Source organism: Dermacentor albipictus, chromosome 1 (assembly GCF_038994185.2).
Source record: "Dermacentor albipictus isolate Rhodes 1998 colony chromosome 1, USDA_Dalb.pri_finalv2, whole genome shotgun sequence".
Classification (NCBI taxonomy): domain Eukaryota; kingdom Metazoa; phylum Arthropoda; class Arachnida; order Ixodida; family Ixodidae; genus Dermacentor; species Dermacentor albipictus.
Window position 1 is genome coordinate 192,418,930 of NC_091821.1, and position 14,055 is coordinate 192,432,984.

General features: G+C 40.3%; 1 protein-coding gene across 5 annotated transcripts in view; it reads right to left on the bottom strand.

The window, feature by feature from the left end:
• Prp4k (Pre-mRNA processing factor 4 kinase) overlaps window positions 1-14,055 on the bottom strand; it is a 112,888-nt gene that overhangs the window by 13,760 nt on the left and 85,073 nt on the right. For 4 of the 5 annotated variants that reach the window (XR_010563237.2, XR_010563239.2, XR_010563240.2 and 1 more), the window contains exons 16-17: window positions 11,051-11,256; window positions 6,147-6,289 (exon numbers count right to left, since the gene is read on the bottom strand). Coding sequence is in view for 1 of the 5 variants with exons in the window: in XM_065426739.2 (XP_065282811.1) it covers window positions 11,053-11,256 (204 nt within the window). In the remaining 4 variants the exon portion in view is untranslated. Of the gene's footprint in view, window positions 1-5,725; window positions 6,290-11,050; window positions 11,257-14,055 lie in introns of those variants that run through there. The other variant, XM_065426739.2, reaches the window with a different exon arrangement.

Here is a 14,055-nt window from a genome sequence, read left to right on the forward strand (position 1 = left end):
TGCACTAATCAGAGAAACATCATCACAAGAAAAACTGAATTGGTACTCTTCGTGTAAGCAGTATTACAGTATTACATAAAAGCATGCAGATAATACTATTAATTTGCTTGCTTTATGGAATGGTTAAGAGAAGTACTATCAGCTTAAGTTCAAACACTAGAACGAAAAAAAACATCATTGCATGCATACATTTCTCAAGAATAAAAATGATGATGAAATCAAATTGTGATGTGCAATTACTGAGCAGTGAGTTTGTAGACATACTGTAGTACAAAACCTACAGGGCGAGTCAGCAGTAAGGCCACAAGTTTCATTGCACGCTTTCATCGCATCACAGCGCGGATTCAGACACTGCAACTTTAAAAAGACTGTCTTCAGCTAATGATAAACAAAAATACAACAACACTGAGTCGCTGAATTCCCTCAAAGTCTAACATTGCTTTCTAATACATGGACACTTCACTTCTCACGCATTCCTTTATCAACTGTTGTTTTCAGCATGTCGATATCGCAGTTTAAGAGGGTAAACCTTTTCAGCAGGCTGGTCATTTTCTCTGCCCTCTCCTTCGCACCACTCTGTTTGGCAATTCAAAATTCAAAATTTCCTTCACCACAGTAGCACAAGGGTGTGAAAAAATATACTAGAATAAGCAATATTTGTTTTCAGCAGTTACTATCACTGGCACCACAAGTTCATCAAGTATTTCACAGTATACTGAATATACACTTGAACCTCTTGATAACGAAACATGATATAACGAAACAATGGATATAACGAAGTAAATGAAATTCCCCTTGAAATCCCCATAGAGATTCATGTATTTAAAACCTTATTTCGGCGAAGTGAAATTGTCCTGTCAATGGATATAACGAACTAAATTTGGCTTTGAAACCGAAAATACCTGACCGTTGCATGCCAAGTACATCACTTTTCCGCGGGGTTCGGCACTTGTTTGCCGTGGCAGTTCAAAACTTCCACATTCCCTTGTCGACTACGTCGTCGAGCAACACTGATCTTTCTCACTGCCACGCATAGCTGTGCAGCTCCGCACAAGCAGCAGGTTACTATTGCACTTCAATATTGACCTCTCTATTGCGCTTGCCTGGCTATGTGCTATGTGGCTACATGCAGCGGTGCGATAGGTTACTGCATTCACTCCTGCTTGCCACGCAGACAGACGCAGCTGGGCATGGCCTCCAAAATCTACCCTGGCGCAATCTCCAGGGGTCACATGCATGCAAGCCTGTGCGAGTCACGCTGTGCTGCGAGGCTACACGCAATGGTGCTAAACATAAGTGCATTCACTTCTCTTTCTCTACAGTGTGCCGCACAGGCGTCCGCAGCTGGGCCTGGCCTCGGAGACCTCCCCAGCACCAACCTCACCGTGCATTCACTCTGGCATCGGGTGCATTCTCGGAGGCTACAAGCCGGCCGAGCCAAGCAAGTGCAGCGGAGTTCGCTTGCCTCCTCGATCACACAGTGAAGCGCTGTCTTGTTTGCCACATGCTACTCGACCGCGATGAGCCAAGTGGAAAGCGGACGCAAAAGACTATCAAAATGGAACAGAAGGCTATCTAAAGGCTGTTACACAAGGTGCTAAGTAATGTGTTGCATACGCCGAAGATTCTTGTGTTATTTTATTCGAATTCGTCACATGCATGGCTGTGTAGCGGTACCATGGGCCGCCAAGCCGTGTTCTTATTTCCATGTTTACAAATGTGCAACCCATTGGGCATAAATTCGAGTAAATGGCAATAATGCATATAACGAAGTAACAGATATAATGAAGTAATTTCAGCTCCCCCTTAAAATTCGTTTTAACGAGGTTTGAGTGTAACTGAAACGTAGCCATATTTCTGACTCGCCCTGTACATGGCTGAGCATGAACTAGGATCCCAATTCAACAAGTGAAAGCTAACTTGAAAAAGCAAAGGTGTGCTGTAGTAGGTTTCATTTTCTCGCATTAGATTTTACTTCGATTGTACATGCCTCAGCCATTCATACTGTTCAGTTACCAGTACCCTGCCAAACAAAGTACTTTTTGTGACATCTTTATACAAGTCATGTCTATTTTTGGTTGGACTGTCCCCCATCAGAAGGTGCAGAAACACATAAATCCAGCATTTAGTTCACAGGTAATGTAAAACAGTACCAGCAGATCCAGCATAAAAGTTACAGCAAGAACATTTTTTTCCCCTTTTTGCTACAGCGGCCATCACAGCTATAATGTGTGGAAATTTACACTGAATAAATAAGCATTTTTCATAACTGCAACTTTCTTAATATACTTTCCATGAATGTGAATGAAGCTACTTTATCTGCATATTTCATGCTCACTTGAGGTCACAACAAGCTCATGGATGTTTAAAAAGATTGTGCTCTTGCCAACTACAGTAATATTTTTCACTGTACAGAGTAGATTGCACTGAACACTAATTTTCTTTAGATTGAAGAGCTACTTTCCTTAGATGGCATAAGCTCAGCATGTCTTCAAGAACATCAGAACAAATGCTGTACTAAACCATGTCCCATCAGACAATATACGGTACAAGTGTGATTCAAATAATAACCATTATTTATTGAATTATTTTTTGAGGTAGTCCCCTTGATGTTAAATGCACGTATACCAATGCTTTGGATATGCATGGATGCCTTATGAGAATAATTATTTTGTTAGTAGCCAATCAAGCACCAATGTTTTCAACTCTTTGAAAATGCTTGCCCGCCATTGCTTCCTTGAGTCATCTGAAGACATTAAAGTTGCTAGGGGTAAGGTTGGGGGAATAAGGAGGGTGTGCAAGACATTCAAATTTCATATTTTTTATCGTCACTAGATTTGAACAACTAGTATGGAGTCTGGCATTGTCATGCTGCAACAGTACACTTGGAGTCAGAAGCCTTGATCATTTACTCCCGAATGATGTGCCAGTGCGATTTTTGAGCAGATCTGCATAAGTGCTGGTTATTGTTACTCATCATTCCATTTATTGTTTCAAAACTTTTGCATTTGCATTCAATAATTGGGTCAACATGACTTTTCCTGCTGGTGGTTCGATGCAGGGTTTTCGTCCGTCACTACGCAGTGTGCCAGGCCCGGTCGCTGGGTATCCTCCACGTGAGTTGCGCTGCTGTTAAGCTTTCTAGTCCACTTGTAGACATGCAGCCATGAACACACATGAATCAGCATACTGAGCTTTTGTCCCATGATGAATTTTAGCTGGATCAACAACTTGACCATTCAAAAAACGCATTGCAGATTTCTGCTCTAATGCAGTGAATGTCAACAAGGGTGCAGCCATCTTTGCATCAACAATGCTTCCTTCTGCTATGTTGCAGCAACATGCTGCCACTTGGTTTTTCATTGAACCACACTGATAACTCCTTCCAAATATCAAGTCAATGAAACTGAATTGTACAACTTTTTGGAATTCTAGTTCATTTTTAGGGTTTTCATTTAAGTCACCCTTGCTCATGCCATTAGTGTTTAACTTCACTGACATCGCACTTGGGACACACAGCAAATAGTACTAACATATAAGCGGTTCTTTGTCCACTTCAATTCGTTTAGCTCATGACTTAACCCCATGGAACCACCTACTAATCTTAATGAAAGAAAAGGAAGAGCATCTGCAAATAGTCCACAAAATATAGTGAAACCATAATCAATTAGTGAGAATTAAGTGACCAGCACCTAATGTGTCACTAGGGTATACAAGTATGCTGCAAACATTGACTAAAATCACCTGCTCTGATCAAATTATGCAATTAATGATGCTCAATTGCTTACTACAAAGGAAACTAGTAAGTCTAGCAAAGCCGGTTGAGACCATAATAAATCAATTATTTTATGACAGAAGCCAAAAGGTTACAAAGTTAATGCAATGATGAGAGTGCAATTCAACATGCTAAAATCGATGAGATCACTGATATATTCTAAAAAGTCTTAACAGCTGTCCATGCTACAAAAAGCAAGAACATTGAGTTAGTGAAAGGTCTAAAAAGTTTCCCCGGGATAAGCGAAGTTGCTATTGTAGAGAGAAGCGAACAGTTCTGCAGACACATACTTCTATGCAGGCAGGCCAGCCCCTATCCATAGCCATTTCCTGTTAGGCCCATATGATATACCACCATAATCAAACAACTTCCACCACTATTATCAAACAACTTCCACCTCTATCAGCTTTAAAGTACTGCTTATGTACTAGTTGCAACATTCATAGCCACAAATGCACACAGAAGTGTGTATTTACACACATGCACACACAGACGTGTGTTCAATGCATTCACCATCCCCTGAGCTCTGCCGAGAAAACGCTGCCCTAAAGGGGCCGCTATTGGGGGTCCCCATTGGGGTCACCATTGGGGTCAAGTGCATACGTGCTAACCAGTGAAGTTCAAAATTATTTGGCAAATGCCAATTTTAGGATTTAAATAACGAAAGTTTGGGCCCATAAAAATGTATGGATGCCGACTAGGACCTTTGGGGGCATCGAACTAACAGAAAAATTTAATGAACTGGAGATGAATTAACGGAAGTCTACTGTCGTATGAACACACCTAACTCATCTATCTACCAATGACACGGACATCAGGGCAACATGCAGGTTGCATTTCTGCTTTCGACTCTTTTTTGCTGCTTACAGGTTTTTGGAGGAAAGTTCTTAACAAGCATCACTCTGCTGTCTTCCTATATTCATACCTGACAAAAACAAGGTACTTGAGAGATCAAAACTAACCGTTGAAGTGCATGCATACATGACAAGCTAAACAATCCAAATGTTTTGTTGAAATCATACAAGTGAAGCTGATATACAGATTAACATATCGGTGCACTGGGTGCCAATCTTCCAGTAGCATGTTCATGTCAGAATGATTGTTTCTGGCACCAAGTGCCATTTCTTAAGTGTACACAATTTCTTCTAAAGCAGCTCTAAAATTGCACCTTGCACACATGCTATACTTCATCAGTGCTTCTATACACAAGCGAAGACGTCCCTTATTTGCTTATGTGCAGAAACAAGCTCAAAAGCAAAAAGCAACAAGACCCCAATGTTCAAACTTACAGGCATTTTCATGACACAAGGTCAGTAACTTTTCACACGCCACATCTACAAATGCTTTCCAATTCATTCACACAATGTAGCATTGAAGTCTGATAAGCATAATGCAGTAAATGCAGATTCTTTAGTCCTTTTTAAATGCAGCTACAAGCCTGATGGAGAACTATCAATATCTTGTAATGCACTACACTTTGCTTAGCCATTAGATCCATGCCAATATGCCTGCTAATTGTGGCAGTTTGATATTGCATGCTTGTTTCAAAAGCCCAACTCCTTTTATACTCAGAGCTGGACATTCAAACCATAAATATGCAGATTTAAGAACCTTTGTACATTCACACATGCCTGCTTGAAACCAGTATGCATTACTTGGCTTTTTCAAAAACAACCCACACATACAGAGCATAAAAAGTAGCAATCAAAATAATTGAAAAACCAAACTAAGCAGGGATCAAGATGACTGAAAAATCTAACAAAAATGTTCAAATGCCCTGTCATTTTCCAGTAAGCACATTCCAGGAACACACAATTACTGGCAATCACACTATGCATCATGGGAGATGGATGATTCGGAAAAAAAGTTAACACCCGTATCACTGACCAGATACATGCAGGTGCACTGCATGAATCTAGTTCCAGTGAATAAAATACTCAACTACTCTGGTCTCTTTTTACCATTTTTATTTTGTTTTTGATATGCAGTTTATGCAACATACACTAATGAGTGACCGTGGTGGACAAATGAACATTGACCATTTGTGCTGCAGTATGTCAAACAATGCAAAGTGTCTGTCCAACTGTAGAGATTAAACAAAACAGGTAAGGTTTTTCAGTCTGGTCCGAACAATCGAACAACTGATCCAGAAAAAATTACCAGTGTAGACAGCAAAATTAATAATGCATCAGTGCCTTCAAGAAACAGTTATCTACAAATCACTTAAAATTTTAAAGCAGCAGGCAATTATGTGCCAACCTTCCAATATGTATTTCATGCCTTGTGCCCAAATGTGATGCCATGAACATGGGAAAGTAAACAAACAAAAAATGCTCAATGTTAGCTGACACTTGTACTGTGCTAGAAATACCTGTCAGAAGGCAGTCCAAAGCGTCTATCAGTTCTCAACATATTGGCAAGCAACGGGAGCTGCCACACACACTTGTTTCCACATAACATGCTTGAAAATTCCTTCAGTCCTCTGACCAACAAACTTCGGAAAGATCCAATGCCCTACAGGAAAGAAGACAACCCATCACGTTCAGCTCCCACACTCATGCCAGCTGCATCTTCGTCTACGAGATTACCAGATGAAAACACTTTGCAAATGACTGCTACTAGCTTGCAGCCATCACTGAATCACAGATACACAAATGTGCTAGGAAAATCCTTTTTAATCAAGACTTCTTCCTGCAGGCCTTGTCTTACTGTTAGGCTATAATAGAATGTTTACTGCCACAGTTTATTGAACTTCCCATAAAGAATGCTTCCGATAAATTAGAGAACATGTAGCATTTATATGAAAAGTCGGAATATGCAGTGAAATAAATAGAAATACAGCATTGTCAAATATTTACTTTTGATCTTTTTAACACAGCCCTCTCTAAATATGACCCTGCAATAATTTAAAAACCTGCAGGAAAATGTTTCGACCTTTATAAGAACACAAATGTATAAAAACAACCAATCACTGCTTAAACCATCAGTTGTCTATATTCAAGAGGTTTCTTCCCTTGAAGAGAACAGGCTCACGTGACAGGGAACATTTAGCTGCCAGTTGAAACCATTCTTACATAACTTGACCTAAAATATAATACCACCTTTGGTCAGAACGACATGCTTCAGAACCTACCATGTGTTTCACGTGTCTAGAACCAAACTTTAAAAATAGAACTACATATACACCTGAGATGACGAGACCTAATGGTACATAGCTCGCAGTCATTTGAGTTTCAGACTACGTTTTGAACTGCAATCAGCTAACTAGGGGTTTAATTCTGCAAAATTTTAGATATTCGTTTTATGCCACACAGCAATCGGAAAGCGAAGTCACTTTGGAGCAATTTCTGGAAACAGCAAAATTTCGCTTTGGAGCACCTTGGAGCAGATAAATTCCGATTTTGGAGCAGTTTGCAGCAAAGTACCTAACCGGAACTGAACAAAAAAAAAGCATTTTTACGTGAACAGGAATGTTACTTCTTTTTTTAACTCCAGAATGTGACGAAACAAAAAAAAAAGAAATGTTTTCAGTTGAAGTTATGCCACATAAGCCAGATTTGAAAAGTTGCAGAGTGTTCTCAAAAGCCCATACTGAAGTAGTTTTCTTTATGTTATCGTTTGTAGTTTTTCTTTCCCCCCTGGGCTCTAAAGAAAGCCCCCAAAGTATAAAAAAATTACATAACTCCAGTCTCCAAGTCTGGAAGGTAGCACTCTCAGTCCTGTTTCGAAAGAACAGTACATACTAAAAACATAGGACAGTTATAATTAATGCAGCACCACAGTGCCTTTACCCACCAAGATACACTGACATTGATCAAAACAAAACCACATCACAGGATTGAAGCATACCCCATGAGATGAGCCCCTTGATGCAATTACTAAAATGGGCTGCTCCAAGGGTTTCACGGCAACTTTTCCGCTGCCAATACAACATTCAGTGATCATCGGTGACAAAGGACAATGTTCCTGGATGAAATTATGCTAAACCATGCCTCCTAAATGGAAATGGATGACTACAAGTCATGCAAGTGCTACCAGGCCAGAGTGGTGTCAAGTGATCTAACTTTCAACGCCAGAATGATAGCAACGCCAGCACTTTCAGTGGTAGCACTCGAACCCTATATATATATATATATATATACAGATGCTAATGGGCTGACAAGACTGCCTTTTAAACCATCATTCTCAATTCATGAACACGCACACCCTGAAAAATTCTGCTTGTTCGTATATAATGCTCCATTTGAAGTTTTCACAAAGCAAGCTTAATAATGGGCAGTAAAATGACAAACTGGCATAAAAAAAAAGAAAACGAGAAAGAGCAGAGGCACTGAGAGGCATAACACAGGTTACAGATTTAAATGAACCAGTGAGCCATTCAAATGAACCGGTTCATTTCAGCGAGCTGAGCTGTTCCAAGATGCTCACTGAAGTGAGCCGTTTTGCCCATAATGTAGTGAATACTGAGATGACAACAGTGTTTTATATTAATGGTAAAAAAGGCCATTTATTGTTAAAAAACAATTATAAATATAGTATTCACTATCTGATTTGACACTTAAGGGGATGAGGCCCACTTTCTTAAACTATTTACGTAGATGTGAAACATTTGCAACATTTTATTCAGTGTTTGTCAAGTACTATATAATTGTAATTTTGGATGAAATATTAATACTTTGCAATTTTGTTTTCAAACTAAGCTTTTCGTCCTGATTATGGTTAATGAGCTATAAAAAACTTCCTACCAAATCCTCACCATTCTAATTCAGCAATTGTCTACTTGTTTCTTGATAACGCACAAGAAAATTTTTTTAATCTTTAATATGATGAGTAAAGCATTAGCAAAATGTTTTGACATATTTTAAATAAAAGTGCAAAATTTACTTAATGTTACTTCCACAAATCAAGTATTACTACTATAAATCGTTCAATGAGTGGCTACCAGGCAGGTATCCATTGCCCAAATCATGTTCATCTCTCTTGGCTCATCATTTTTCTGCCCTGGTCTCCTTTGACCTTTGCTCTGCATTTCAGTCGGCAATGTGATCTCCACATTGATAAATGCCTTTCAGCTTCTGCAAATTATAGTGCCCTAGGAATCAAGAAATTGAATGCTGCTAAGTTTGAAAGTTGCAACTACATCAAATGTTGCAATTTTATGTATATGAGAGCAGAGGAACACATTTTTTTGGTGCGCACCATGTGCTTGAACGCTCTCCTGTGTTGTCCAATACTTGTCTCAACCAGTCAGTAGACACGTTTTTGACGAGTGCACTCCTCAAAGGAGCCACGTCCACCAAAGCAGAGCCACAGTCACTAAACATCCCATACAGAAGAGAAAAGAATTTAATGTTCAACTGTCTTGAGGTATGTGCATACGTGGTATCTTGAACAGGATTCACTTCTTTCCTTGTTCAACGCAGATCTATTTCCGTGGGTTGCTTTGGAAAAAGTTTTTCTTTTTTTTTTCTGTTTCTCCAACACAAAAGTACGCATCCACAGGTGCACACCAATGAAGGCGACTAGTAAAATGTACATGCTACAAAAAAACACACTAAAATGTACTAGCTGAGACACCATCACCTGCCTTTCATTAATCACTATATGGCATCCAAAGAATCCGAAGATAAATATTGTATACATATTTAGATATATAGCATCAAGGTCTTCCACATGTGCAACAGCTCCAATCTTGAGAAAGAAAAAATTCATTCTCTGAAACAAAAAGGGCACTTAAGTACTTTACAAGTTTTAAAGTCCTACCCGTGTTATAGAAAATATTTTTTTCGGTAAATCATGCTCAAGACATCAAAGAAAATGTATAAGTGACAAGATGTGTAACGCCATGTGTGTTAAATGGAGTGCAGAAACTAATGCTGCGTTGAAGGCTTATGCAATGACTAACACTAGCCGCCAACACTGTTCAAGTTACTGTTATCAACTGAAACCACTTCATATCTTGAAGTAACACTCTGTAAAGGTGCCTTCACACTAGGCCAACTTGAAGGCAATGCCGATTGTTGTCAGCTCATCAGCAAAGACTGGTGCTGGTGGCAGGCCAGTTTGTCAATGATGGGCTGATGCTAACAACACATGCACACCCACGTACATGCAACTACAACATGTTCTTACATAGTGACAAGCTTTTAAACCACACTATGCTGATCTGGGTAAATAAAGTTGCAGTTCAACACAGGCGTACCTATCATGATGTATGCCTGCTGGCTAACTAGTACAAGAAAAAAAAAAAGAAAAGTCTTATGTGACTGCAAAAGCCAAGAAGAAAGACGGTTAACCGAGGGGCCCGATTTTTATTAGTCATATTATAAGACGCCAACAAACGCTGACACCAAGGATAACATAGGGGAAATTACTTGTGCTTAATAAATGAAATAAAGAAGCGATAAATTAATGGAAATGAAAGTAGATGAAAAAAAACAACTTGCCGCATGTGGGATCGTTCCCCACCTGCGGCAAGTTGTTTTTTCATCCACTTTCCTTTCTATTAATTTATCGTTTCTTTATTTCATTTATTAAGCACAAGTAATTTCCCCTATGCTGTCCTTGGTGTCAGTGTTTGTTGGCTTCTATTATATGAAAAAGCCAAAATAACTTAGGCAAAAAATATCAAGATGCCTTCTTGCTGATTAAACCCAGGTTACTGACAAAGGCACTCTGCCGACAGCAGGTGCTATGAATCCCCATGCTATGCTTTCTCTGTTTTCGTTGTATTGCATGCTATGTGACACAAAGCAATACTATATTTCTCTTTGCATTTCATTTTTATCATATGCAGCTCAGCCTGTATGCCATGGTGCTTAAAACTTGATCTTCATTTCCACTGGCCTCTGCAGCATGTGCTCTAAAGCCATGCCAAGTTCTTTTCTTTCATTTCTCTTCTAACACAATGCAGCAGTTACGCATGCACAACATGAGGCCCGACTTGATGGAATGGCTCCCCACAGCAAAAAAAGCAAGGAGCAGAGGGAAGCAATGTCACTTGGAGAGAGTATGCCAACATGGCAGTCTGGCTAGCATGATGAGAAAGTAGGCAGTCCATTGGGCGATTAGAGTCCTTTGCAAGAGCATGACCCCATTCCAATAGCATAGCAAATGCTTCCATTAGGGTCAACCAACCATTTGCCTCGTATGACAGTACCTTAACACAAAGCATAGGTGGCAACCTTTCACATTTCAGGTTATGCAATTAAATGATTGATGCACAACATACAAAAAAATTATTTCAGATGTCGCTAGTGCTAAAGAGACACTCACACTCAAATCTTGTCATGTATGAATGGGTGGGCGAGGGCATGATTGATCGATATCCGTTTCACAGGGTCCAGCATCAAAGTCTTCTCCAGAAGATCCTTCAGCTGGCCTACTTTCTTGACTTGATCCTCTGGCAGCCGCTGCCGTCCAATTAACTCACTGGATAAGTCACGTGTCTGATTGATGTTTGTCATGACCACCACTTTCTCCTACACGGTGATAATCAGAGCATACAATTATTCTTAATCACACCTCACATTTTGTTTTCACAGCAAACAAGGCATAGCATACTTGAGAGACCTTGAGAGACCACATTCTACTACTAAACAGCTTCTAAAGAAAGAGGATTTATATTTTCATAGTTTGAATAAGCAGAGCAAAAGAACAAAAAACAATTCACAATGCAATATTTTTGAGTTGTTTATATTAAAGCAGTACTGACGATGACATTTTTAATTATTTTTTGCATTACCTAGGAGCTAAAAACTCAATACCACCAAGCTTCAGAGCAACCTAAATAACTTAATGTACTGTATTTTCCAAATTATAAGTCCCACCTTTGTCCTGCTGAACAGTGTTCAGAAGGATGTTTTGGTACATTGCAAGGCACATTTGATTACTTTCACAACACTTTTTTTTACCTTGGCTTGTTAAGACATCTTTGCTCTACCACTCTCAGCAAATTATGCAAAAAAATTGGCTCCCTAACAAACACATAACCTATGGTCGGTACTAAAAGCTCCTTTCTTTTCAAAACTGTAGGTGATCACTGTGTTGATATCTGTGACCGAAAATAATCACGGCATCATGGATCCCGTGAATACTTGCTTGGGCGCACAGCTGAATAGGTTGATTGAGAGGTGGCTGAATAGTGTTAAGTTGCGCACGTAACATGAACATATCTGTTTTTTTACATGTGCGTGCAAGCAGTACACCTGTGTAACTTTGGCCAAAGCTCCAGCTGCACGTCAGCAATCACTACATTTTGTTGTCTGGTCATGCGGCCTTCTATGACTGCTTCTTTCACCCTTGTGCTTACTGGATTTGGACCTGTTTGGTGTTCATGCCTAGACGAGTGTGCACCGCCTCATCGACAGAACATCACATGATGAAACGCAGATAGCTGCCAGAGATGGTACAAAAAAGCAACACCAGGGGTGCCGCAAGAAAGAAGCCGGCAGAGCATCGGGAGCAGACATTCCTGTGAGGCAAGTTAGCCGGAAATGTTGGCTCCCGATTGACCAGTTGCAACAGCGTGCTCTCCTCTTCCGGCAGCAAAGTTCGGCCGACAAAAATGTAGGTCAGGACAGATCAGCCGGTGGCATATACTTTTTCTGGCACCAGCCATCCAGTTTTCACTGCTGGGCAATTTTCACCGCTTTGACACCCGATATTCACTCCATGAGGCCCAGCCTTTATGCAGTAAAGCATACAAACACCGTGAAGGTGGTGGTTTTGGTTTCGTATCCAATTGCACCGCGCAGGCAATTTTCAGCCCAATTTTCTCTAAAAAAAAAAAAAAAAGGCGCACATTAGAATCAGGTAAATAGCGTAATCAGACATTGTGAGCTTCGGTTACTGCTTGAAAATCTTCATAGGGCAGGCAGAAAACAGGCATATTTGACGGGAGATGATGTGAGTTCAAAATACTCACAGTCTCCTAAACCCCACCAAGATGGACGCTGCGACATTATAAAGGGGTTGCTATTGGGGTCGTCATAGGGGTCAGGCACGTGCATGCTAAATGGTCAAGTTCGAATTATTTGGCCAAGGCCAATTTTAGGATCGAAAGAACGAAAGTCTAACAAAACAGAGTCGAATCAACGAAAGCATACTGTATGTAATTCATACCATTGTCTAAGACGCACTAGCAAAAATTTAGGAAAAATAGCACAACGTATACACCAAAAAATGTAGCAATAGTTTATCTACTGCCAGTTTCGGTTTTGTTCCCAGGAGGTCACTGTGTCGTGATGTCATGATGCAGAAGGTGGTCACTTGAGAGCAGGACATGACGACATTTTGGCACTCACTGCAGTTCACTTGGTCGCCTCTTATGCTGCTGCTTATCATGAGGCCCGATGTAACGCTGTAGCAGACCATCAAGCAAGCTGGAACAAGTGTCAAAATGCCACAATGTTCTGTTCATATGTGAGCATTTTCTACCGTCATGACATCCTGACGCAGTCACCTCCTGGAAACGAAGGCAACTGTCTGTAAAAACGATATACCATATTAACTCGCATAATAATCGCACTTTTTTGTCAAAAAAATTGACGCGAATTCAGGGGCGCTATCATTACATGGGTTAAATTTCCCGCGAAAAGAAACAATTTTTTTTCATTGTGCATTTGCTGCGGGATGACAACAAGTCAACAAATAGGCGGCTGCCGCTGTATGTAGTGCGGGACACCAAAAAAAAAAAAATGGCGGCCGGGGAAGCAAGCCGAACGCGCTGAACGCTATTTTTTTTCTTCTCGTGAGTACATTACAAGCATTGAAACAGTTTCTTCCGTATAAGTAATGAATAATATTGTTAATATCGGCAAGTTTGCGGCAATAACATAACCATGTCCACTTTGAGGGGACAGAAACGGATGGGCGCGCTTAGCTGCCAGTGACATAAGAACACATGGCCGGCATGCTGCGGAAACTGCGGCATCTGTCTTCACTACTATCTTAATACGGCATGTTTCCGATAAGGATGGGTGAATATCTTAGCTGTGTTACAAGCGTCGGCGTATGAATAGGGTACACTTCTAACCTATCAATGTAAACGTGGCTATTATCGTTGCTGCTCGCGGAAAGTGATGAAAGTAATGAAAGTAATGAAATGGGGCATCTACTTAAGAATGTTTGGTGCGTGCAGACCGCTTGATTTGTCTTGAAGAGTCGTTCACGTAGCATTTGACAGATGGTAAGCGAGATCATTATTAGCTAGACTTGGCACATGACATGTCGCTGTGGCAATTTCAGGGTGTGATCATTACACAGGAAATTTTTAAAAA